Source organism: Plutella xylostella, chromosome 4, assembly GCF_932276165.1.
Source record: "Plutella xylostella chromosome 4, ilPluXylo3.1, whole genome shotgun sequence".
Classification (NCBI taxonomy): domain Eukaryota; kingdom Metazoa; phylum Arthropoda; class Insecta; order Lepidoptera; family Plutellidae; genus Plutella; species Plutella xylostella.
Genome location: NC_063984.1, coordinates 11,641,843 through 11,667,318, shown reverse-complemented (window position 1 = coordinate 11,667,318; position 25,476 = coordinate 11,641,843). Strand labels below are relative to the sequence as shown.

Below are 25,476 nucleotides of genomic sequence, written 5' to 3'. Positions count from 1 at the left end.
TATGTAAGCACCCATGTCATTCCTAGTTATATCGATCTACGCATCTTACCCTAGAAACCCTTTTGTACACATTACTTGATTTCCGTAACAACTATATTTAAATTTAAGATCCTCCTAATTTGATCCAAATCGTCATTAAAATAAACAGCTACATCAAACGTGATTGAATGCGACATGGCGCGTAGATAACACCGTGTGGTTTAACTCGCTCGCTATCCGCTCACGTAGCGATACGTCTAGTCTGATAATGATAACCGACGTTGCAGCGGCAATGTGGCTCGCTCAATGTCACGACGAGGGGGACTTGTTGTGACATTGGTATCGATCTGAAGGGCACATTCTAATTTTAACGCTGTCAAAAAACGCTTACATTCCCTCTAAATTTATTTGGCATTCTGAAGGCACCGTTTATCTCCAAAATTAGAGACGTCACTTTAAATTTTGAATCTGACAGCGTTAAAACTATTCAACTTAGGTTAGATGGTCGAATTGGTATTCTGAAGGTCGCATTTTTAGCGATGTCAACGTAAAATTAGCAACTTTCTTCCTAAATTTAAAAGGGGTCTGGAAAGGTGCCTCTTAAAATTATACTAAAATTTCTAAAAGTAAAACCATGAAATATATTGAAAATCGTTGTTGTAGGTGCATAAATATGGATTTAATCTGGAGTTTAGGTCTTCCTTAAGTAAGTTAAGCAAATTAAAGTGATATAAGTGTACTGTTTTATGGAGAAATAAATATGTGAAATTACCCCTTATTTCTGTTATTTTTACCAACCCTGAGAGTACAAATTGTGACAAAATCAACCAAAGTAGGGCTCTTGTTGATAGGATGCTTCCTTATGTAAGTACCTTATTAGGTAGCTACAATAAAACTTAATTATTCCTTGTGTACAGGTAGAATATATTTAATCTATTTACTAACCTTAAATATGGTTATAAACCAAAAATAAAGCTGAAAATTGATTAAACTATGTATCTAAGTATAGGTAAGAAGTTGCTTACAATCAACAGGCAACGTAGGTACTTTAAAAAGGTATGTAAGTAGGAGGAATCATTAAGTTTAGGTTACCTATCTTGATTACTGAAATAGAGGTGAGTACCTAGGTAAGTAGGTTTTTTTATTATTACTTATGTAAGTATCATAGGACTCTACATATCTTCTCAAAGAAAAGTACCTACTTACTTACCTACCTACTACAAAACTTCTTATCAAAATCCTGTTGCCTATGATAAGATGAACAGTAGGGCTAATTCTTAATAATTGTAATGATTATGATCAGTACATATCTTTCTAACTAGCTAATAATAAAGCAGGTAGATGTACTTGGCTCAATTTGAGTATTCTTACCTAAGTATAATGATTATCATAACATAGGAACTAAAGAGTAAAGTAATAGGAACCTATACTGATCAGGTCATCTCCCCTCTATCCAAACAAATTAATGGTTATGATGTTGGCAGCAATAAAACTTTTTGCATTGTTAAAGTAACCAAAAGTCAATCTTTGAAATAATTAATAGAGGGGGTTTGTTAGCTTCTAAGTTTATTCACTGCCAACTAAGTTTTATTACCACTAGAAAATGAAAGTAACACAATTTAGAGAAGCTTTATTTCATTTTATAACATAGTCACATGTATCTATCAAAGTTCTTTTGTATGAAATATAATAATCTTGTTTATTATATGCACTGACGAGTCTTGGAAGAGGTCGCTTCGAGAAGACAAGATTTTATAATCCTTCCTGGGTTTCAATTTAGTTCTGTAACAATAATAATATGATAAGTATATGAATAACATTAACTAAATTGAATAATTTGTAATATTTTTCACTACATCACATAGTGCACTGCATAAAACAAACTGTATGTATAGGTAGGTTGGTACCAAGATAGACTTTGATGCAATCAGCGGTAGACAATTAATGAGACTGGCTAATCGTCTCCTGTCCACTGGACCGACGACCTTAGGCGGGTAGCCGGTAGTGGCTGGATGAGGAAGGCCGAGGACAGAGTGTTGTGGCACTCCTTGGGAGAGGCCTATGTCCAGCAGTGGATGATTATGGGCTGATGATGAATCGTTTCACCGCTAAGAGAGATTGAAGTACTTAAGTATCTTTAACACTCAATCATTTAATTTTGTAAATTTTGTAAGTAAGTACTTACATGGGTTTTCCTTTTTTTTTTCACTCTATTACATAGTAAGTATAAATACTAACCTTCTGTTTAGGTAACTTAGATAGTCTGAACGGGAATGCGACTGGATCCTTTCATACTTGTTGATGCAGGTGTTGTGTTTCATATAACTTGCTGGCTGATGTTTTAAGGTTATGTTTGCATCTGAAATTATAAAATATTTCGTAAGCAAATATACACGAATAAGCAGAATATGAATAAGGTGCGAATTTCTCATTTTATATAATGGATTTGCACAAAATCTTCGTAACAATCAACACGAATTCCAAAGACGAATCCGTCAAGTTACATGTACTTAAACATTTCACTATGTTTATGGCTTACCTTATAGGAAAACTTGTGTAATGAAAACCTTTGTAAGCAAGTAGCTATCACGGATAATTTAAGATCTTCCGTATCGTATTTATCACCATCGAATTTTTTCCCGGCAATCGGAGAAAGAAAACAATGAAAAAGTCAATGTATTTTTTTGGGGTTGCCAGTAATTTATTTCTAAATTACCTATAATGAGTCACATTGGAAACACTAATAGTTATGCTTTTCACGATAATAATAGGCTGTAAATGCATTTAGTATATTTTTAAATATATTTTTAACATGTTTTTATGTATTTAAAGTAAATAAAGATTAAAAAAATAAAATAACGACTATATTTCCATGATATCTATATTTCGCTGCCATCATTTGGTATTTGTCCTAAGTATGGGAACACTCATTTTAAAGACGTCAAATCAGCCTATTAAATTTAGTTGGCCGTTAAAATCGTTGCCTTCAGAATAGCAAAAATTAGCGCTGTCAGTTAAATTTAGAAATTTTAGCTCATTTTAAAATTAGGAAGTGTGCCCTTCAGAATCGATACCATTGTTGTTCTTCTATCGTGTTGGTGATAAACTCTAGAGCTGGTCTAGGGTGGTTAGGAAACTGTGGTGAAAGGATTAGTCAATTAGAGATAGGATTAGGAGAAAAACAAAATCTTATTCTTCGTAAAAATATAAAAAAAATCTGATGAACGTGATTTTTTTTACAAACTTCGAAAAATAGTTATTTGTAAAGCAAATAGGCTATTAGGTTTGAGGCCGAAACATTTTATTCAGTCAAAACAAGTCAAATACATTGTAATATTGGTAAACTAAAATATTCAATACTACATAGGTCAGTATCTTCAAGTTTGCATATGAGGGTTTGGAAAGAAAGTGTGGTTTCAAAGGTAGGTATTGAAATCCGTATAGTGTGGTTGTGATCCACACACGCGGTGACCGCAGACTGGGGATCGATTAGTCACCAATCTGTGTGGACGCGGTGAGTGGCACATCCGTTCGGGATATTACTTATACGTACAAAAATATTTTATTGGTGTTAGGTATTATCAATCATCAGTGTACCTAACCAGCAGATGTTAATACCAAAACCGTAACCGTATGAATATCATGAAAGTTAACTCCTGGATGGTAGGATTTGGAAGTTCTATTCAGTTTTCGAAATCGCCATTATAGTATCTATAATATGAATAACGTATAATACGTCTTTAAGAATTAGTTGTAAAATATTAGATATGCATTTTCCTAAGAAATAAAGACTTCCATGTTGTGGATTGTACCCCACCCTAAGTTGTTCTGTCTATGTGTGTAGTAAAGTTAATTATATGAATGAGCCCACATCATAAAAGTTCAAGCTAAAAGAGGGGAATTATTTCACTAATAAAATAGACATATTTGAGTACCTGTAGGCCTAGAACTGATGAGCCTAATCTATACAACAAAAGAGAGAAGACCTAGGATTGATATTTACCTAAAACTTGTTTTTAATATTACACTACAAACTATAAATAAAATGTACTGAATATTATGTTGTTATCAGAATCTATTTATCAACAATGCACATGTTGGCATGACTCATGGATTCATTTAATTTAAGATGTGTACTTCTTGTTTATAAATATATAAAAACTTGAAGGAGATTTCAAATCATACATAGTTTACTTAGGCTGAAAGTGAATTACATGAGTACATAATTATTTTTCTGAAATATTTATTCAGGTGACACATGCAATTAACACTGATACATTTAAAGTATAATACCAAAGTTTCTTCTTTATTTCTAATGATTTTTAATGCTGTGAGAGACCTCTCATTTAAAAATTGAACTATTAAAACTGTTCAGTCCTGTGTATAAATTTAGCAAGCACTGTTACTGTGCTGTGCTACCAACTGAACTAAAATCACTTTAAATTGATTTGTGATTTGAATGCTACGATTAACATAGAATTGCCAGTAATAACAGTCAGCTGTGCTCTTTACAAATACATTGTTGTCATGCAATTGTTATTAAACAGTAAAGTTAGGTTCTGTTAGTTTGGAATATTATTTTTCCATAATTTTTATTACTGATCTAACTTATATCTCAATAGGCAATAAATACAGATAGCTATGTTAAGTGATGTTACGGTAAAAGTAAAAAAAAACACTTAAAACAGAATGAGTAAAAATTACTCATTTGGGACAACATAGAATATTTACTTATGGTATCCATGTTGCCCCAATAAAAGTTGTGTTTTTCTTATGATTATTCAATGTTAACTCTGCAATGTAACCAGTGAAGGACATTGTAGGGGTAATTTACATTCAGTTGAACCAGACACAGCCACATGGATCCTTCAATTTTGATTATTTATATCAATTATTTAATTATCAACATTCTCATATAAACTGTGTATTTGGAACTTGCAAAATTAGATAAACAAAATTACAATGAACTGAGTTTCACTGTCTCAATGTCAGAGAATCTGGATCAATACCTAGATTGTATTGTTCATTAACATTGACGCCAAAGAGACATTGTTTAGAAACGTGTGGGAGTTATTCTTACTGAAATACTCCAAATTGTATTAGCCTTTGTGTCAAAGTCTGGCTTCATTTAATGTATCATGTTTTTTTAAGCACATTGTATGTACTTAAATAAGTTTTCATGACTAATGCTAGGTGTAGCAATATTGTTGCACTTATAGCCTATAGTCAACTTGAATATTGAAACCTAATAGAATGACTAATAATGGAATAAAGTTGGTTTTGCTTTTGGTTGGATTGCATTGGACCACATTGGTTTTAAATTAAATCCTGTTGTTGTTATTATTTATTGAGTGAGAGGTGCTTACTTTATACATTTTATGGGCTCAAAAATAGAAAACTGCTATATTTATGAACCCTGGCTGAGTATTGTGTATCACAATCATGCAAATAAAAGCATGGCACTAACCACTTATCAAGAAAACTGTTATTATAAAGAAGGGTACTCACAGTTGCCTTCAGTGGTGTAGTAGGTGACATTGAGCTGGGCGGCGAACTGCACCACAATGCAGGTGATGTTTCCCTCCTTGTAGCTCCAGGTTCCCTGCTCCGGGGCGGGCACAGGGGTGGGCTTGGGAGCGGGGGTTGGCTCTGGCTTGGGAGGCACAGGGGCAGGGGTGGTCGTGGGGGCGGGGGTAGTCGTAGGAGCTGGCGTGGTGGTGGTAGGAGCAGCTGTAGTGGTGGTTGGAGCTGCCGTGGTGGTGGTCGGGGCCTGCGTGGTGCTGGGCTCCGTCGTGGTCGCCGGGGGCTCCGTGCTCGCGGGCGAGGTCGCGGGCGCCGCGCTGGACGACGGCACGGTCACCGTCACCGTCTTCTGAGTGGTCACAGCATCACCTTGACCTGAGCACACAAGACAATATTCTTTCTAGAAGGTAGTTGCTAAATCCAACCGACAAATGGCGACTTTTTGTCCCTAATTGCGCAAATAGCAGCACTCGGAACCGACACAAAGAGTACGGACGGGAATGCCGAGCTCCGGCCGTGCGATAAAAAGCAACAAAGAATCTATTGCAACATGATAAACAAGGTAGATTCCATTTTCAACTTACCGAGCGCTACGCAGCAGCAGAGCAACGCCGACACTAAATAAATCCGAAGTCTAGCCATGTTTTGAGAAATTGCGACGTTTAAATTTGTTAAATAACACTAGCAATCACGAATAATTTCAATAAAATAATGATTCAGTGATAATTCCGGCAGCAAAATCGACTTCTTGCTCGAACTTCCGACACTTGCACGACGACAGCTGATTAATGTTGCCAGATGAAATAAATATACCTTTTAAAAAATCTACCATTGCCAGTGTAAAAATAGGTAGAAAATGGTCATTCATTATTTTTATTTAGTTTTTAATGTCATCCGATAAATGGCCGCAGTTGAGCGATTTTTATAGCGTATTTTTGGATCGGGATGCATTTTTCCTAAGGAAACTGACAAACTCTTAAGGATTATTGTGTGTTAAAAGTAAAATCTCCTATTAATTTAAGTGTGATGTTAGTTTGCCGCATTCCGTTCTAGCGAAGAAGTACCTACCTACCTATTCATGTCGATAGACAATAATTTGGTTGATGTTTTTTTGTTGTTAAATATCTTCAATGTAAATGGGTAGGTTGCAAAAAAAATAATTTTTCATTCAGTATTTTATTACAAAAACAGTCAACATTATTTAAGAAGATTCACAACAATTAATACATAAATCATTATAGTCTTAAGGAAGAAGTTTAAAATGTACATACTTTACTAAACATTTGAATCACGCACAAACACATACAATAAGCATCTTATTTTAGGTCAAGTGTAATCAAAGTGTAATAGAATGGGACACTTTCTGACAGCTCTTAACAAAATAACTAGGTATAGTGCCACAAACTTATCTGTTCCGGTGAGAGCGAACTAAATTGGTCCATACCTCATTACTTACTGTACTAATGAATTTCATATTAACATAGATTATATGGACCAATTTAGTTCGCTCTCACCGGAACAGATAAGTTTGTGGCACTATAATATAAAATACCAGGAGTCATTGTAAGAAGGCATTATTAGCGCCATTGGTGATTTAGTTCATTTTTTTTATTGAGCTATCAGACCGAAAGTCTCCCATGACAGTGCTATAAAATATATTTAAAATAGTTTGAAAAGTTAACAAGATTAGATGAAATATCGTAGGTATTTGGCCAATTTCTTTAAATATTTCATTACTGAGACAACAGTTCATATTTAATTATTAGGTGGATAGTTAAAATATACGCCTATTTTTTTACTTAATTTATAGTTATTCTCTTACTCTAATTATTCATACTAGGAATAAATGAAGATCTTTAATAGGTATTCAGTTAATTTTGTTTTTTTTTTAATGTACTTACAGAGTTTGACGTAGGACGTATTAGTTATTTTCATACAATTACGTTTTTCTTTTGTCCCAACCACTGGCTTATCAGGTAAGTACTTATGAGGATTGAGTTTAGACTGATTTCGGGGAATCTTCTTTTCAACTGACTAATCCACAAATACAGACATCAGACTAGTAATTTCCCACCTTCAACCAGAAAATACTCCCTTATATTACTAAAATTGATGAAGAAAGCCAAAATTAAAGAGTTACAGAGCTTCTTTAGAGGGGGTATAATTATCAGGTAATGGACATTTAGGTATATTCACTCAAGATGATAAGCTGGGATCACATGCCTAAGTATACATCTAAACTTAAAATATAGGTACCTAATTATTTTGTTTTCAATCATTTAATCGACATAAAGTTCGAAACGAGCGCGTCCCACACGGCTAGAGCGGTCGTAGTAGATGTCTCGCGACCAGATGCGACATTCCACGTTGATCAAAACACCTCCTGTGGGTAAAAAATCATAGTAAATATCATATCCAGTGAGGAAAATGGATGGAGAAGAGGATGAAGAACCTAGCACCTTTATGTTTAATTTATTATGTATATGGACTTACGTCTTGGGTTCTCAAACAGTACGGCTACAAGTGGTCCGGGGTCGCGGTCGGGGAGGGCGCGGGCGTTGCGCGGGATGCGGTCAGCCGTGTGCAGCCTGGTGGTGGGGAAGCCTGGAGGCAGCCCCGCTGGGATGTACGAGATTGGCCCGATGTTCTCCTGGTCAGAGTTGAATTCACCCTCGCACGTAACCCAGACGTAGTCCCCGAACTGATGTGCTGGGCGTAGACGCTGTAGGGCGGAAATATACAGATGCCAGATGTGTGATATACCAAAATGATCGATTCATCGTCATAACAAATAGGGAGTTTTCTGACAGCTCATAAAAAATACGATTTATATCAAAGATGGCGCTAGTAAAACCTACTATAACTACTGTAAAATGGTAGATTTTTATTAATTATTTTATGGTATCACCATATTCCGCAGAACAATCTTTTGATCTCATTTGATGTGATCTCAGAACAAACATTTAGGTTGAGTTTAATTTGCTACAGTCTACAGTAGTACCACTTTACTAGCAGCGGAGCAGCATCCAGCACAAAGAACAGAAGTCCTTTTTTAACGAGAACATCCAGCAGCATGTTTATCGTAGCTTTTCGACTATAGATATTTGCAACATATTGATTTCTGTACTCTATCTAGGTGCTAGATATTAAAAATAGAACCTTCAATTCAACCATCTAATTCCATGCCTTCAACCTACCCTAAGTAACATCGGAAAAAAATATCTACCTTACGTTCTTAAATAGGTAGCTAGCTACCTACCTAACGCATGATACTTACCATAATCTGTTTCAGGTGTTCAGGCATTTCCGGCGGGATGTGAAGGGGCATAGACATGTTGTAAGGCTCTGGGACCCAATAGTGCACCTGGAAAATTATGAATTCTTAATTATACTAACCTAGGATCTATAGAGTGTAGTTATTTTTAGTTCAAATATTTTGATAAAAATTAAACTCTGATCGGTTAAATAACCATTCAATCAAGGTATTCCAGAGGACAACCACTGGCTGGTCTGGTGTATAGTTCTATTACCTACCTAGTTACTTATCTGCACAAAGCACAACTCACATGAGACAGCCGGAGAAACACGCACGGCTTGCCATCAGCATACCCGTAGTAGTTGTCTATGGTGCATGGCGCCCACATGCGCATGGCATTGTCACAGTTGGGCGAGCGTAGCTGCTGCTCCTGCCGGTTGCGGGTCGAGCAGGGCGCGCGGGCCGGCTCCTCGGGGACGTTGGTCTCGTATACTGAGGGTAGAGGTGGTTAATGGGCTGGGTTTGGTAAAGGAGGGGATGACATTCTGTGACGACGGCGGCGGCAGCGGTTGCATAACCGTGTTGGTAGGTGAAACCTCGCGGAAGATATAAGTTGTTGTGTTGCGTTGGATAGGTGTGCCGATGATCAGTATTACAGGATCACAATGATGATAAGATTTTGTTTGTCTAGATTAGAAAGGCGACGATAAAGTTAACATCTGAAAACAGTGAATCAACATTTGAGCGAATGCTTAGTTCCCGAATCATCTTTGCTGACGCAGACGACTTATTGCTAATGTCACCTACTCTCCTCTATCAGAGTAAGTGTAAGGGTTTGCACATGTATACCTACAGTCCAGCGTCAAGCCGTCTATCCTTAAGTTTATAGCCGCAGCCAGTTTTGAAAACTTTTTTAGTTAATTCAAGCTTATCGTGAGATGAGGACCCTAAAACTAGGTGATTAAGAGGATTCCACAATGCACTCGCTCACCGGACAGGAAGTCGTTGATGCGTCGGATCCAGTGCTGCCAGGTGCCGGGGTCGCTGGCGCGGAACTGGATCAGCGGCTGGTCCCAGTTGTAGTCGTCCGAGCGCGGCCACACCTCCAGCTCTGTGGAGTGATGAGGGGATTTGAGGCGGTTCTCACACTGCCCCGCTTCTTGCGGTGTGGTGCGTGAAGTGTTTATACATGTAGATGCGTTTTCTGCGTGTTGGACTGTGCGTTTTTTTCTATTCAAATATAAAGGGCGGACTTCGAGTGTTCGAACACGCAACAGTGCTACGCTTCAGAACAAGGCGCTATTTTAAAAGACATAATAATCGTAACTTGCATATATGTATAATGGGTAGTTGTACATTATTTTCTTGTAAAATTACCCTTCATATTCGTAAATATATATTTTTCATAATATTTTTAAAGTCATGTTAATGATCGGTAAACTCACCGACATAGCGCTGGTTCAACAGTAGTCCTAGAAGAAGACCCACAATGCCACCTGCAACAAACACATAAATATCACTATGGTATGGGTCAAAATCAGAGAGGTGAGCATTATGCTTCCGACAAAGTTTTTCCTCATTTTATTACATGATATTACTAAAATACTTATTTCAAAATAAAGGTTCTGTGCATATAATTACAGCGCACTCAGCATATTTATTTCGCTATGGTAAGTTTTATTTGATTTTAAACAAAAAAGGTATAAATCGTCATTCCGGGAATGCGTCCTTATACCATGTTTCATAGTTCAGACAAGTAATTTTTTTTAAAAATTACCACTTAAAACTGTCATATTTTAATATTAGCTTTTAGTATAATTAAATTAATAATATACGTATAAATTACATTATTACAAGTAAAACTTCTTCATATTTTGGCTATTCAAATGCTGTCCGTCGTTTATCAAATCATTCCGTGAACGTGGTGGATATCGGTCGATGTAAATAAAACAACACACGCCAGGTGGCGTTAGCGAGCAGCAGTGTAAAGTTCACAATTCAAAGCAAAAGGCGTGTGTTGTGTTTTCGAAAAAAATATATTAGATTTTGTTGGTAAGTACCTTTTAATTTCATATGTGTGAAGCGTACTTTAATTCCCTGTCACTACGGGAACGCTCTTTAGTAAGTAGTTTTTCGAAAATTTGCGTACTTTTAGTAAAATTCTTAGAAATATTGTTGCTCACTTGTTCATAATCTCTAAAACCAATGTTTAACATGGCGGCGTCAAGCGAGACATGAAAATATTTAACGAATAATCATTTCGGGAACGGTCATTTCGGGAACGTTCTGGTATATGACAGATGTTCCCGAAATGACGCCTACGTTCCTGAAATGCCATTTTTTTGGGCAAAATGATGCTTTAATGCTTATAAAACCATAAACATACAAAATTTAGGTTTTAGGTATCCATTTAGTACGAGTAAGATGAAGAACAATGAAAATGAAGAGAAAAGGAAGTCAAAAAAGGCGTCCGTAAAAATCTTAGCGTTGGTAGCTCAGTCGGGTAAGCGCCCGCTTCTCACGCAAGAGATGCGGGTTCAAATCTCGGCGCTGACATGTATCAATGAGTTATTTTAACTTAAGTACAATGTATACCATCGCTCTTACGGTGAAGAAAAACATCGTGACGAAACCTGCATATCTAGATTTAGCACATCTAGATATGTGAACCCACCAACCCGCAGTGGACCAGCGTGGTGGGAAATGGTCCAAGCTTAGGAAGGCAGTTTAGACCTTGGGGATATGCGCAAAGGTTCCACTCGAGAGAGCCAGGTGCAGGTACTTGCACCCCCATAGAGAATATAATAGAACCTTAGCGTTTGTGGACTATCAGAAGGCCTTTGATTCGATCGAGACGTGGGCGGTGCTCAACGCATTACAACGGTGTCACATTCACTACGGGTATATCGAAGTGTTGAAGTGATTGTATAGAATCGCCACCATGTCAGTTTGAGTAAAGGACCAGACTACGGAAGCAATTCCATTGCAGAAAGGTGTGAGACAAGGAGATGTTATAAGTATCTCCGAATCTCTTCACTAATGCGATGGTGAGAGATGTCTTCAAGCTCCTAGACTGGGAAGAACTCGGCAATCAACGGCGAATACATCTCTCACCTTCGGTTTGCCGACGATATCGTGGTTATGGCAGAATCGTTGGAAGACCTCAGCAAAATGCTGACCTCAATCGGGTTTCCCAACAGGTAGGCCTCAAGATGAATATGGACAAGTTGAAAGTCATGGCCAATTCTCGGGTAGCGCCCACCTCAACATCTATAGGGAACTCGATTCTTGAAGTGGTGGAAAATTACGTCTACCTTGGACAAACAGTCCAACTAGGAAGATCCAACTTCGAGAAAGAGGTCACTCGGCGAATCCAACTTGGCTGGGCAGCGTTTGGGAAGTTACGAAGCGTCTTCACGTCCGAAATTCCCCAGTGCCTCAAGACGAAAGTCTTCGAACAGTGCGTGTTGCCAGTGATGACCTACGGTGCCGAGACGTGGTCTCTAACTTTAGGCCTCTTGAATAGGCTCGGAGTCACTCAGCGAGCTATGGAAAGGGCTATGCTCGGCGTGTCTCTACGTGATCGAATCAGAAATGAAGAGATCCGTAAAAGAACCAAAATAACCGACATAGCTTATCGAGTCAGTAAGCTGAAATGGCAGTGGGCCGGACACATTGCTCGAAGGACTGATGGTCGGTGGAGCAGAAGAGTCCTCGAGTGGAGACCACGTACTGGCAAGCGCACTGTTGGGCGGCCCCCCGCGATATGAACGGTCGATATAGTCAAGTCCGCGGGAAGGCACTGGATGCGGGCCGCCTCCGATCGGACAAGGTGGAAATCATTGGGGGAGGCCTATGTTCAGCAGTGCACGTCCTATGGCTGAGATGATGATGATGATGATGATGATGATGATGATTATATTATTTTCATACACCAAATGTACCCAAAAACCTAGCTTTGCGTTCATTTAGGGAAGGTCAACGTCATTTAGGGAACTTCGTTGTCATTTTGGGAACACTGCCATCATTTTCGGGAACATCACAAAAACGGCAAATAAGTCACTATTATGTAATGCTATAATTAAATCTTGCATATACAGCATTAAATTACCTTGAAACCTTTGTATTTATATTATTAATATATAACTTGCGAAAATTGCACAAATTGGAAATTTATGGAGAGTAATTTGAAAAATAAGTGTTTTCATTATGAAAAAAATCAAAATAATAATATTTTCTGATTTAGGAAAAGGTTAATTACAATTTCTTGAAGGGGATTCTTAAACGTGTTCTTTATATTATTATTTAAAAAATAATTAAAAGTGTTCCCGAAATGATTCTTGACCCTGTCATTATTCTTATTAACAGGTATAATTTCTAAAATATATAATTTTGTGCGTGCCTCATCACAGGATAGGTTCATGACAAATGCCACAACAGACTCCACTTGTTAGTTTTCTTCAAAATAAAACTAAATTTCTCAGATATTTGAAATGCTAAAATGCTCACCTCTCTGATTTTGACCCGTATAGTCATGATCCCATTATCCCGAGTTCAGTTTCGTTCAAATAAAGAGACATCGCGGCATCAGCTTAATGCCAGTAATAGTAATAGTATGATAGGTCTTAGATAATTTTTTCCTGCGATCCCTTTGTTTCAGTAATGATGCCAGCCGTGCTAAATGCTATAAGTACCTACCTATTTAACTAAATTTCAGTAAAATTATCGAACACTAGGGCATGTAGCGCTACGAAAGAGGATTAAACTAAGTCTCACTGAAAGCATAAAATATCTTTCGCTTTTGTATAGGGTGGAAAATGATTCTAATGACAAATAATCGAGTCAACCAATAACGTTTCAGCGATAATCCCAAAGATCGGTGAACCATAGAAGTAAGTATCTATACTAGCGCCTGTAAAGATTACTTTGTAAAAGCTCAGGGTGGAAGGTTTCAGGTCCCTCACGCGGGAAGCCATAGCTTTCCCGCCCGCCGCAAGCTTTGCGTTGCGAAAGCTTACACCAGCGATAGCTTCCCAAGCTATATACCTATATATATATATATATATATATATTATTATATGTATAGCCTACTTAACGGCTTACATTATGGCTATTATGGTAGCTGGAGAGACTACAAGTGCAAAATTACAGTTTAAAACAGAGTCGCTATACAGAGTGTTGCAAAAGTGGTATAGGTACTTAGCCAAAAGGGGTTGACTCAGGTGATCCTTCTGAACAACTTTTGGTCGACGACTTTTGGAAATTCGCGAAATGTTGTGTAGAATTACCTCTTTCGGCTTAGTACCTATATGCCACTTTTGCAATTTGCACGCCCTGTATAGTTGCCGTGCGTGGAGGCCCATCTTCAACCAAGAAGTGCCTGTTCCCTCTGGTACACAAACTGTATAAGTATATTAAAAGAATAATCCTCTTGAAATGCTATCAGACTTAGACCAGAAAACTTATAATGAGTAGGTATCGTACATTTTCGTATAGTCATACAAGATCAAGGCGGCATAAGGTTATCACAAGTGACAATAACTCACTCGTCAGTCTCGTCACTCTCCGTCCAAAAAATGCGCCGACATAAAAAAATACGAATTATTTTAAATTTTAAATGAGTACTACTACTTGGCAATTGCCATAATACAACTTGCCAAAGCCACGTAATCTATTGTCAGCCTGCACCACCCTGGACGATCTCTAACAAAGACTGTGGCTCCCACAGGCCACCGTAGAGTCTTTCGAGTGCCTGAAGTGGCGCTTGCATCCAGTAACACTTGCAAAATGCACAAATTCGCGATTGATCATGATTAGTCAAGTAAGTACCTAAGTAGGTTCTCTGGATACAGAAGGTAGGTAGGTAGGTACTTTTTCATCATGGCATCCAGAAAACTTTTCGAAATAAACAAATATTAACTCACCGATTATAAGAAAAACAACCAGCACTATCACTATAATTTTCACCGTTCTCTTTTCAAGTCCCATTTTGTTTTTTTTTCTGAACAGGCAAAGACACTGCTTCCTGGATGCCAGGAGATACGCGACTGTCGCGCGTCCACCCGCTAGTGCGAAAATAGGGGGTCGGGAAACTGGGAATGTTGTGCGAAAATTAGAAGGGGTGATGTCCATTGCTGCGCAACATTGTTTTAATTCATGGGGTTGGGTTATTGTTTTGTAGTTATTCCTAATCGTTAATGGTTCATCCTAAGGCTACTAAGAAAATATTTTATTAGTAACTACCTACTTTAAGTATTTTTGTTCATTATAAATATTCGTCATTACATTACCCGTTTTTAAATTGGAGAACTTTACGTTCGATAACTAATTACGATTCTTTGTCACCGTCGCCGTTCACCACCTCTGATGACCTAATAAAAAGAGATTATAGGAACGCGACAGGTAGGTACTAGATAGGAAGGTTATTAACTTAGTCTTATAATTTTCTTACAGCTTTCAGCTAACGCAGCAATGGACGTCAGGCACCCAAGCAACCCTGTAAAACCTCCTACCACGGTATCTGAAAGTGTCGCTAGCCTGTCGCTCCAGCGCCCGCCGCTCTGGCGCCAGCAAGATGGTAATGGCGTCTGAGGAACAAACAGCGGCACGGGCAGATCCCGGGGTCGATGACACTGAAAGGTTGCTGAATATAGGGGTCGTATTTCGTATTTGGATCCCCTTGGTAAATGCTCTGACTCGAGGCAGTTTGCATAGACAATTATAATTTACTTTAATGAATTTTGATCGTGTTTTGTCTGGCTGGACGGCTAGCTTAGTGTTATGCATTTGGAGGGTGTTAATTTTATTAATTGTTATTACAACTGAAGTACTTACCTATTGGTACCGACTTTCTACATATTCACTTGCTGAAAGGTTAACCCACCATGGAAGACTGATTTAAGACAGTGTTTTAGTATTAAACTACTTAATTAAACTGTTACTGTGAGTTAGCAGCCCAAGGAAGAAGGAAAATTGTAAAAGGTCCTGTAAGTTTCAGAAGTCCTTTTATAATAGATTTATAACTACATCGTAGATAGGTAGTTACGTTAGGTTACAATAGATTTATGTAAGTATAATAAGGTACATAGGTTGCATAGTAGTGTAACTAAGGCTATAAAACTCTACAACTTCATCCAACAAAGATGGATCTCCTCTTTACTGAAGCATCGTGCTACTTATTTTGGCACGCTCGCCCCAACCTCCCCTCCGCTGGCGCCGCTCTGTCGGGGGCCAAAACGTCGCCGTCTCCCCCGGCACTGCTGCCCTACATACGAGATGTAAAGATAGATGGGGGTGAGAGGGGATAAGCATTGAGTACTATTGCTGATGATACGCTTACTAGTTAGGTAATACCTACCTACGTATTTATAAAGATAGGTATCCTAACTATTCTCTACTCACGTCACGTCTTTCCAGGACAGAACGTGGGATTCCATCGTATACCATACACCATATGTTACTTATTAGCCTTTATAATGGAGATAATTTATTATGATGAAAGCGTTTGTGAGGCTTTAAGAAGCTTCCTTTTACCACTTTACTTTTTAGCCTTTATTACAGACAGTCTGGGTCTGTGTGTGACTAAAATACCACCGAAAACGCCGTTGGAACCTAATGGCTGTAGTTACTTCCTTAAATAATCTAAAAAATAAGTTAATTATGGCATGTCAGCAGCGTATCTAAACTCATACCAAATTACCAACAAAACCACCCCGTAGGCGCCTGCAATCCGAATCACAGCAATACGCCGCGCCGTGACAGCGGGGCGCCGCTGATATTCTGCCACACGGCTCCCCCAGGCGCCGACCCGGCGCGCGTCTGACCGCTCGCTCTATTACCACTTTACATCTGTATATAGACTATCTATACACCCCCCGCAACCTAATTCCGGAGTCTTTGTCTGCGTTAGTGGACTATAAAAGATTGTTTTTATCGCCTCTTTGAGCGCGTATTAGTTGTTGTTTTACCTGGTTGTCTTATATGACTTTCTTTATGCTCGTGGCCAATGCGTAATTTGGCCAGATTAATTAGTTACTTATTACGTAGGTATTTTTTACGAATTTTGGCGATGAGAGCTTTTTAAGGGAGCTTTTCCACCAAAGATCTTAGGTTATCTTAGTTTGTGCTTCTATGGATGCGTTTGATATCCACCAATCATATTCCTTGGTCCACATTCACATTTATAATACTTACATATATCATCACTGGTGGGATATGGGATTTCTTTTACACCATCGCAACATAGCAGTAACAGCATAGCAAATCTCTGGTGGAAAGGCACAGACACCCTAACCATGCGTCATCCATCACTCACCAGCTAGATTAAATGGAGCTGCTCTGCTCCAAGATAATACGCAAAACAACATCTCTCACCCACCTAATTCAGTAGAGCAATTACCTACCTATGTGAGTACAACCATTCTTATTTTTCTTCTTCTTTCGTGTCAGTGAAATGCGATTTTTTATATTTGTCCAGACCAAAAAGAAGCAACTTTGATAGCATTCTGGTTGGCCTGGAGTAAGTCTTCCCGTGTGCAGGTGGATATATAATAAATAAGAATGGTCCGAAATCCGGCTTTTCAAAAAGCCGGAAATTTAGACTACATGGTTCACTGGTTCAAATCACAGCGATAAAGCGCTTTTCAATATTATTTCAATTTTTAATTTATATTTCAATTGTAAACTATATGGGAAATATCCTGAAATAAAGAATTTATTATTATTATTATTATTTCAGGATAACTATTTGTATGTAAGATCAGAAGATCAGAAGCTTTTAACTTCTACCCTATACCAGTACCCGTAAATGTGGGCGGCATATGTGTTCTTCTTTCATATTTGTAATTTCATATCTCCTATATACTTACAGCAGGTATACTTACCAATAATAATTTACCTGCTAAGTACGTCATCTTTGGCGTAGTCGAAAAGTTTCCATCGTAGGTATTTCCATGATTATTTGCCACTTTCATCTAAACATAAACCATCCTTGGCTTGGCTGCTCTAGCTGGTTCTCATGCATATTAACATATTAATGAAATTCAGAGATAAGCCTGAAGGTGCCTGAAGTAAAGATAACCGCAGTTGTAGAAATAAGAACCCTGAAACTGTTTGATTCTTTGAAATAAAACCACCACAACTTGGAACCAACTATTGCGTGTTTATTGACTTCCGTCTCGAAAACATTTTACAGTAATTAATTAATTAATAATATTAACAAAACATTAAACATTAAATCTCATTCGAAGCGTGAACGAAACTTTAACGAAGTGTTGCCTGTTGAGGCGTTATTCTAGAACGAATAGAAAGAAACCGCCGACTATGTGGCTATTGCTAAAAGGGCGGGGCTCCGGCTGCGCGGCAGGGCTTGAAGGATCACTCTATATGACGAAAAACGAGGTTTAGCCTTGATTGTATCTGGTTAAACGTGCCGAATGCACCACAGCTCTCGTTCGTTCGTTTTCCGTCAGTATAGAGTAACCCTGGTGGCTGGCCGGGGCTGGCGACTCCTGGCCCGGACCGGCGCTGCTTAGGCGCGATCCACCATGAGCTCGAAGTGCACGTTGCCGCGCCGCTCGTACCGGTCGTAGTGGATGTTCTTGGCCCACGCCTTGCACTCGATGTTGATCAGCACACCCGCTGCAGGGAAACGAAGTCGAACGTTAGATAAGGTTTAAAAATATCATTGCAGCATTGTCACATCTTGCAGCCGCAAGAGCGAGCGCGACGGAGAACTTTTGTCACATCTTGACGTGCGAGTCTTGCACCCCGTGCTAGACTAGCTAGAGTATATCTACACACTCACAAAGAACGGACATTGGCAAAAGGTCGCTATTCCATTTCATCTAAGAAGTCTACTACTGGTGACATTAGAACGGTTTACTGGCATACATTTCTTTTGAATAGTAATTTCCTACTTACTTCTAGGCTTCTCAAACAGCACGGCGACGAGGGGGCTGAGGTAGCCCTCCTTGTTGGTGAAGGGGTAGTAGTAGGAGGGGAAGCCCCGGCGCGGGATGTACTGCACGGGCCCGATGTTCTCCACGTCGGCGGGGTTCTCTCCCTCGCAGGACACCCACACGGTGTTGGCTTCTGGCTTGCCGGACTGGGGGAGAGAAGAGAGAGGATTAGTGAGAAGGTCGTTAGAATACAGTTTTGTAGTTTAAAGTTTACCATTTGGCAAATTGATAACAGTTATAGGTTGATCAGTGGTTGTTGGGTGTTATAATAACTAAGTATCTATCAGCGATATGTGCTACCTGACAGGCGACAATCTTTGCACCATGGGGACGAGCTCTGTTTCAGCTCTACTTAGTTAATGTCAGCGGCAAGTAGAAGTTGATAGAAGTTTGGAAAAGAGAAGTGGATACTCACGACCATCTTGATGTGTTGTTTCAGGTCCTCGGGCATATTCGTGGGCAGGTCTTCAGTGTTGTTGAATGGCTCTGGCCTCCAGTTGAAGATCTGAAAGAGCGCAAATTGTATTTATTATTGATACTCGTTTCTATGTAAGTACCTACCTCTTTTTTGAATAATTAAAATTTCATATAGGTATTTGGTGACTTAACTGTTTTACTTAGTGAATAAAGCCATACGATAAATAAATAATATTTTGTAGTGGCAAAATGTACATAGTGGCATGTGAATTTAAAGGCAGTTGACTGAATATAGTGCTCTCTAGCCTCCTGACCCCATAATGAGTAAATGTAGGACATAAAGTTAACAAAATTTCTGCGTCTGACATTTCTACAGTCACCTTCATCTTGCCTTATTTACATCCTCTACAAAACCCACCTTGTTAAGCTTCAGAATCACACAGGGGCCGCCCTCTTCATAGTTGTACTGGTTGGCGGAGGTGCAGGGGTGGAACTCGTCCACGGGCACGTCGCACACCTGCTTCTCGCCCAGCTGGTAGGAGGTGGGTGAGCACGGCACTCGGTTCTCTGCGCCGGTCTGCTCGCCGCTGCCGCTGCCCTTCTTGCGGTACTCTGGGGGTGGATGATAAGGTGTGTAGGTATAGTTATGGGGGATTATGGGGTGATGGAGTTGATATAGGTGTGTGGCCTGCTGGACTAAAGACAGAAGAGTAAGGACAGTTAATGTTGAATAGTGTTATGGCTCTTCTAAGCCGTTGGTAGTTCCAACCTATAGATTTGAGAGGATTTCAGAATAAGGCGCCACGTTTTGCTCGTCATGAATACTGTCGATTTATACAACAGTATCTTATATGAACTATCTAGATGTCGAAAGCCGACCCCAGATTCTAGATAATGTAAGGCTGACGACAGATTTTTGGGCGAACAGCAGGCAAACTGTAGCAGAGGGCAGTGGACTATACTGACAAAGACTACTATAAATATCGTTGTGAAGTGATGGTGTGAAGTGCAAGAGCCAATGGCAGTGAAGATACATCTTCTTCAGCCTATAGCAATCCACTGCTGGACGTAGGCCACTCCCAAAGCACTCCACAGGATGTGATCTAAAACTTTCCACATCCAGCCACGTTTCGCAAGTGGTCACCCCATCCTACACTATGTTTGCCTTGAAGGTACGTACGTTCCAGGAACTGGTCGATGACGCCGGACCAGCGCAGCACGGAGCCCTTGTCGTTGGCGCGGTAGTAGATGAGCGTGCTCTCCACGTTGTTGTCCATGTCGGGCATGGGGCGGAACCCGAGGCCTGATGGGGAACAGGGTTAGTCAGGAAGATATGCGATTAGAGCACGTACCTAACATACCTATTGTGTTATGCTTATGGACTATGAAATTAATTTAAGTTATGCCACTTTTAAGGGTGGTTTCTCAATATGGGATACGGGTCCATTACGCGTAATGGCTCGAAGAAGAGAATATAGATCCTTGCCTTATTGCAACAAGGTTTGTTTGCATGTGCACTCAGCAGTTTCACATGCAAAAATAACAAACGTTTTCAAATTCAAAATCAAAACTATTTGTTTAACACAGGTTGATGGTAAGGTGGTAAATTAAATGAATTAAAAACAAACCCTATATTATTGTGACGATGTTATCACTATCATCATTCATCATGTATAAGTCTATATGCATCGAATATCGATCGATGTTTCCCTTGGAATACAGCCAAATTAAACACACTACAAATTTCAGGTAAAAAAAAAACCGGCCAAGTGCGAGTCGGGCTCGCGCACAAAGGGTTCCGTAGTTAAATCAACCTATCTCAAAAACTATAAGAGATACTTTGATCAAACCAAAAATCGTTGAAAGAGTTAATTAGCATGCATCACCTCTATTTTTTTTAGAATTTTATACCCCGTAGTTATAAAAATAGAGGGGGGGGGACATACTTTTTACGACTTTGAGAGCTGATATCTCAAAAACCGTTCACTTTAAGAAAAATGTTTTTTAGAAAACTTTATATCATTTTAAAAGACCTTTCCATTGATACCCCACACGGGTATGTACATCGAAAAAAAAAATTTCATCCCTCAGTTACATGTATGGGGGGCCCCACCCCCAATTCTTTTTTTTACTATTTAGTGTCATATTTTTGTAGCGGTTCATACAACACATATTCCCATCAAATTTCATCACTGTAGTACTTATAGTTTCCGAGTAAATCGGCTGTGACAGACGGACAGACGGACATGACGAAACTATAAGGGTTCCGTTTTTGCCATTTTGGCTACGGAACCCTAAAAAACGCTTGAACTATAAGGTCCTCAATGTTAAAAACAGGTGAAGGCAGGCAACCTCCATACTATGGCCAAATAATACATGTGCAACTGCAAAAGATAGGAGTAAGTACCTATGCAGAGCTGACCGCCAACCTCCAGTATTGTAGAGGCACTAGAAAAGAAGGAGAACTGACCTGGATTGTTTCCTATGATGGAGGCGTCGAGCTGCCACTTGGGCACCTTGGAGTCCAGCGTCTGGTAGAACACGGCCAGCATGGCCGCGAAGAAGCCGCACAGCACGGCGTAGAAGATCACGTAGAATAATAGGATTTTCGCTGAGGACAGGAGAATTACAGGAGTCAGACATTTTCTCGGGTTTGGATGATTGTTGAGGTTCATTCATATTGATATGTAGCATACAGGTAGGTAATATAATATGTATCAAAGTACGAAAACGCTACGAATATTATAAGTAGATATATCTACTTTGTTACCTAGCTACTCTTTCACGCAAAAGCTACTGGATAGATTTTCATGGTATTAACACGTAAACTACCTAATTTTATCCCGGAATTACCACGGAAAAAGCATGTACGATAACATAACTACTATCCCTCTACGTGGTGTCTCCGTGTCTACAACTGCATAGTTAGTACAATTTAGGACATTCAGGTATTACTTACCTAGATACAGAAATATCCTTAGCTACATCCAGCAAAGTTCACGTGCTTCGTCAATTGATCGATAGCCAAGTGGACAATAATTAGCGCTTCCTATCACAATGACATGCACCCACAGTATCAATGACCGCATTTCTCAAATGTCGTCTACACAGCAGGTGTACCTGTATATGGAGACCTGGATAGGTAAGTGTTCTGGATGTACTGTACAAAAGTCAATAAGTACCTATATTTAGTTTTATAGCCCAAGTGCCAGTTACTAGCGCATGCCAGTTACACCACGATTTACCCTAACTGCATAGGGCAGGCGTGTGCTATTTTACAGGAGTTGCTTTGTTAAAGCGTATCGGACGTAGAACTCAGGAAAATCGAACAAGTTACCTGAATTATAATACTTACCTACTTACATATAAAATAAGGTGTGAAAAAATGTCCCAATACTTAGGCACTCTTTAATCATTGTGATCTTGTGCTCGTCTCATCCACTTAGTAACCAGCTGATGATAATTACCATCTATTAGCGCTCCCGGGTAACCTACATCTAAAATTTAATACAAGTAGCAGACTATATTATTATATGCGATGATAGACTACGATGGAGATTTTTCAGGATCTAATTATTTTTTATCATGCTATTTACTGTTACAAAATTAGACACCACACATCGTTGTTCGCACGACATCACCCGCGTTTTCTGCAGTTTTTATCTATCTATTATGTTGAAGTCGTGATTAAAATCTTCTGTTATAAATTGTAGGTAATCGGATCCTTTAAATAGTACCTACTTATACATATTATATACCCTCGTGTAGGGCAGGTGTGGTACTCTGCTAGATCGCTCTAGCCTATTAACTAAAACCTAAGTTTCGGAGCGCTGCCGCTGCTTCGCTAACCACGACTTTATCTCCTTACATTAAAAGTACCGATTGCATGACAGCTTTCTTTAGTAATTTTATTGCTAAGCTAGAGTAACCCGCCTGTGGTTTTAGGATTAAGTTACAGGATAATTTTACTGTGGTTAGGTCACAAATCGATTAGTTTAACCTCTCCGTAAGAATACACTTATAAATGTTTGGAAAATTTCACGTTTGTCTTTGTATCGGCTCTCTAAATCTAGGCATTATGTAAAACTATCAATTATGTAATGAGTAAATAGGGATGTTATTTCACTAAGCTCCTCGTTACATAAGAGTGCGCAGGGGGTGCGCAAAGTTCGCGCCTGCGCGGTAGCGCCCGATGTCACAGAGCTTTTGCGAAGCTTTTTATTGCACTTTATAAGGGAGCTTTCGGCCTTGAAAATCTGGTTTTGGCTTTTGTAAGTCTCGATAGGGGAAGTTATGGAGAGTTTGGTTAGAAGGGTACACGGAGGATTGTTTGGTTAGGGTTAGCGAGTAGCGAGCACCCTATCCATTTTAGGCATAAATTACTCTTCATACTTGTCTGAATAGAAGTATTTGTGTTCCCTAGGATTCTTAGGAGTAACGACCTACCGATTTATAATTATAACATAGATACCTTATCAGCATACTTACTACTAGAATCACCTAAATTTCCAACATCGAACTTCTAAAACACGTGTTCCTAGTTTACAGATTTTGGGAAGTTCTAGATTCTAGTTCTGAGTAGCCCTTATTAACATTGAGAAACATTTTATTTGACGTTTATCAATAGTTCCATAAGGATAGAACCGTAACTATAATATTGAGATACAATTTAATCCATTTGCAGTAAGTACTTACCGCATAATAAAACTGAATCAATTTGTTAGAGTGGATCTAAATTTATGCTAAAAGTTCTTCCTGCTGTTTTTCACAAAATGTTAATATACGAATACTCCTCCTTCCAGATTACATCCAGTTTATTTGTAGTAGGTAAGCCTATAAGTACCTCAACATTCTTCTACTCTTAAAAGTTCAAACACTGCTAAAAATTCCTGAAAAATCTATCATCCATTAATTATTTTCAGCCGCCACTGTGCTATAATGAAGGTTACTTTCAACACCTTATCTAACAATAGCTCGTGAATTTCGACCATCATCAGCATCATACGAAACTGATCAGCATTGACAAATCACTGGTGTGTCTGTACGTCCTTGGATCAATGTCTTGAAGGACGATATTGATACTGCGCATGCTCCGTGCAGCCAGGCAGGAACCTAGGCTCTCGTCGAAGCACTAAAGTAGGTCTAACCTTGTGCTTATACACCCGGTGTATAGGTGTCTTTAGTAGGGGCGGGTGGGTCTAAAAATAACCTACCTATAGCTACTTGATAGGTATTGTCATAGCGATAATGGTATTTATAGTGACTGGCAGTTTTGAAAAAGGAATTATTAAAAAAGTTTAAATGAGAAAGCTCTCTCACGGTAGCCCACCTGAAACGCATGATTATGAAAGTTTCAGAATATTGCTGCAGTTCTGATGACTGTGCCAACTTTTGATTTACTCTGTGAAACATTGCAGAAATAGATTGCTGCTAAACTAGGCGGACCTTTGATGATCCTAATGAATAATTAACCGGAAGAATGAAATTTCCTGAAATTAAATAATGAAACATTCAGGTTATGGGGTCCACATTGATAGCTGGTTGGGACGTCGATTAAATATTCATCGTGTCGTGCCTTTCAGTGAACGATAAAAATACATGACATAATGGCGCTAATAACACACCCTCTACACAAATAAACTGATTGCATTAGTTATGCATAAAAATCAAATGACAACCACGATCTAAACCTACGTATACCGTAAATCCATATCAAAAATGTATTTTACGAAAAATACTCTGAAAGTGACTACAATCCCTACGCTGCGGACATAGGGATCAGAACTCCCCATCCTCGAGGAAGGCCGGGTCGATCGATACGGCTCCTCTGACATAACCAGAACCAGGTGTCAACTCACCCCAGCTGGAGCCGGTGCGGCCCATGAACTGTCCGGTCTCGCCATTCCACAGGAAGGTCCGGAACGACTCCCACTTGCCCAGGTCCGGCGGCGGAGCGTAGTACTGCTCAGCTACCTTGTTCTTGTCCGCCATGGTGAAGGTTCAAGCCGGACTGCCGCGGGATCGATGCCGCCTCGCCTGAAGCCTGCCCGCCCCTCCCCCGCCTGCCCTACTTCCCGCCTCACCCCTCGACACCCCTTACGTAATCCTTGCGCAAGCCACACTGCGCAGGGCGGCGACCACCGCGCTAGACCCGTGCTGGGGTGGATGAATAGGGCAGGTAGAGGTCGAAGGAAGTGGTTGGGGTGCCATGCATTCGATTCGGAAGTCTATAGATGCTAGAATTGCTAGATGGGCTGGTCAATGCACTGGGTTTTTCGATTAGTAATGACAAAATTACTGATTTAGTTGCTAGGGAGGGACGTATAGTCTAGGCTGTCTATT

General features: G+C 39.5%; 3 protein-coding genes and 1 long non-coding RNA gene across 4 annotated transcripts in view; all 4 read right to left on the bottom strand.

Annotated features, from left to right (window-relative positions):
* LOC105380124 (lysosome-associated membrane glycoprotein 1) overlaps window positions 1–6,300 on the bottom strand; it is a 28,224-nt gene extending 21,924 nt beyond the window's left edge. The window contains exons 1-2 of the mRNA XM_038121039.2: window positions 6,087–6,300; window positions 5,488–5,877 (exon numbers count right to left, since the gene is read on the bottom strand). Of these exons, the coding sequence (XP_037976967.2) occupies window positions 5,488–5,877; window positions 6,087–6,144 (448 nt within the window). The 5' untranslated portion in view covers window positions 6,145–6,300. The remainder of the gene's footprint in view (window positions 1–5,487; window positions 5,878–6,086) is intronic.
* LOC125489754 lies at window positions 1,597–2,762 on the bottom strand. Its single transcript, XR_007267219.1, has 3 exons — window positions 2,519–2,762; window positions 2,218–2,338; window positions 1,597–1,761 (listed from the first exon to the last, which is right to left on the bottom strand). It is a non-coding gene; the product is annotated as an uncharacterized LOC125489754 (long non-coding RNA).
* Window positions 6,301–7,762: 1,462 nt separating the features above from the next.
* Window positions 7,763–14,842, bottom strand: LOC105381289 (sodium/potassium-transporting ATPase subunit beta-2). The gene is made up of 7 exons (XM_038121365.2): window positions 14,683–14,842; window positions 10,204–10,254; window positions 9,750–9,869; window positions 9,069–9,250; window positions 8,780–8,866; window positions 7,996–8,224; window positions 7,763–7,885 (listed from the first exon to the last, which is right to left on the bottom strand). The coding sequence occupies exons 1-7, from the start codon at window positions 14,744–14,746 to the stop codon at window positions 7,782–7,784; spliced, it is 837 nt and encodes a 278-aa protein (XP_037977293.1). The 5' UTR covers window positions 14,747–14,842; the 3' UTR covers window positions 7,763–7,781.
* Window positions 14,843–17,898: 3,056 nt separating this feature from the next.
* LOC105381288 (sodium/potassium-transporting ATPase subunit beta-2) lies at window positions 17,899–25,160 on the bottom strand. Its single transcript, XM_038121343.2, has 7 exons — window positions 24,993–25,160; window positions 21,605–21,745; window positions 20,315–20,437; window positions 19,553–19,746; window positions 19,133–19,222; window positions 18,680–18,863; window positions 17,899–18,397 (listed from the first exon to the last, which is right to left on the bottom strand). Exons 1-7 carry the CDS (start codon window positions 25,123–25,125, stop codon window positions 18,288–18,290), a joined length of 975 nt encoding a protein of 324 aa, XP_037977271.1. The 5' UTR covers window positions 25,126–25,160; the 3' UTR covers window positions 17,899–18,287.
* Between the last annotated feature and the right edge of the window lie 316 nt (window positions 25,161–25,476).

Excerpts from the sequence above, each read along its gene's own strand:
- LOC105381289 (XM_038121365.2), bottom strand. The coding sequence starts at position 14,746 with ATGGGACTTGAAAAGAGAACGGTGAAAATTATAGTGATAGTGCTGGTT. Across the intron at positions 9,870-10,203 it reads GTTGAACCAGCGCTATGTCG|AGCTGGAGGTGTGGCCGCGC; the intron begins GTGAGTTTACCG and ends ATCACTCCACAG. Across the intron at positions 8,867-9,068 it reads TGTTTCTCCGGCTGTCTCAT|GTGCACTATTGGGTCCCAGA; the intron begins GTGAGTTGTGCT and ends ATAATTTTCCAG.
- LOC105381288 (XM_038121343.2), bottom strand. The coding sequence starts at position 25,125 with ATGGCGGACAAGAACAAGGTAGCTGAGCAGTACTACGCTCCGCCGCCG. Across the intron at positions 20,438-21,604 it reads CATCATAGGAAACAATCCAG|GCCTCGGGTTCCGCCCCATG; the intron begins GTCAGTTCTCCT and ends GTTCCCCATCAG. Across the intron at positions 18,398-18,679 it reads GCTGTTTGAGAAGCCTAGAA|CGGGTGTGCTGATCAACATC; the intron begins GTAAGTAGGAAA and ends GTTTCCCTGCAG.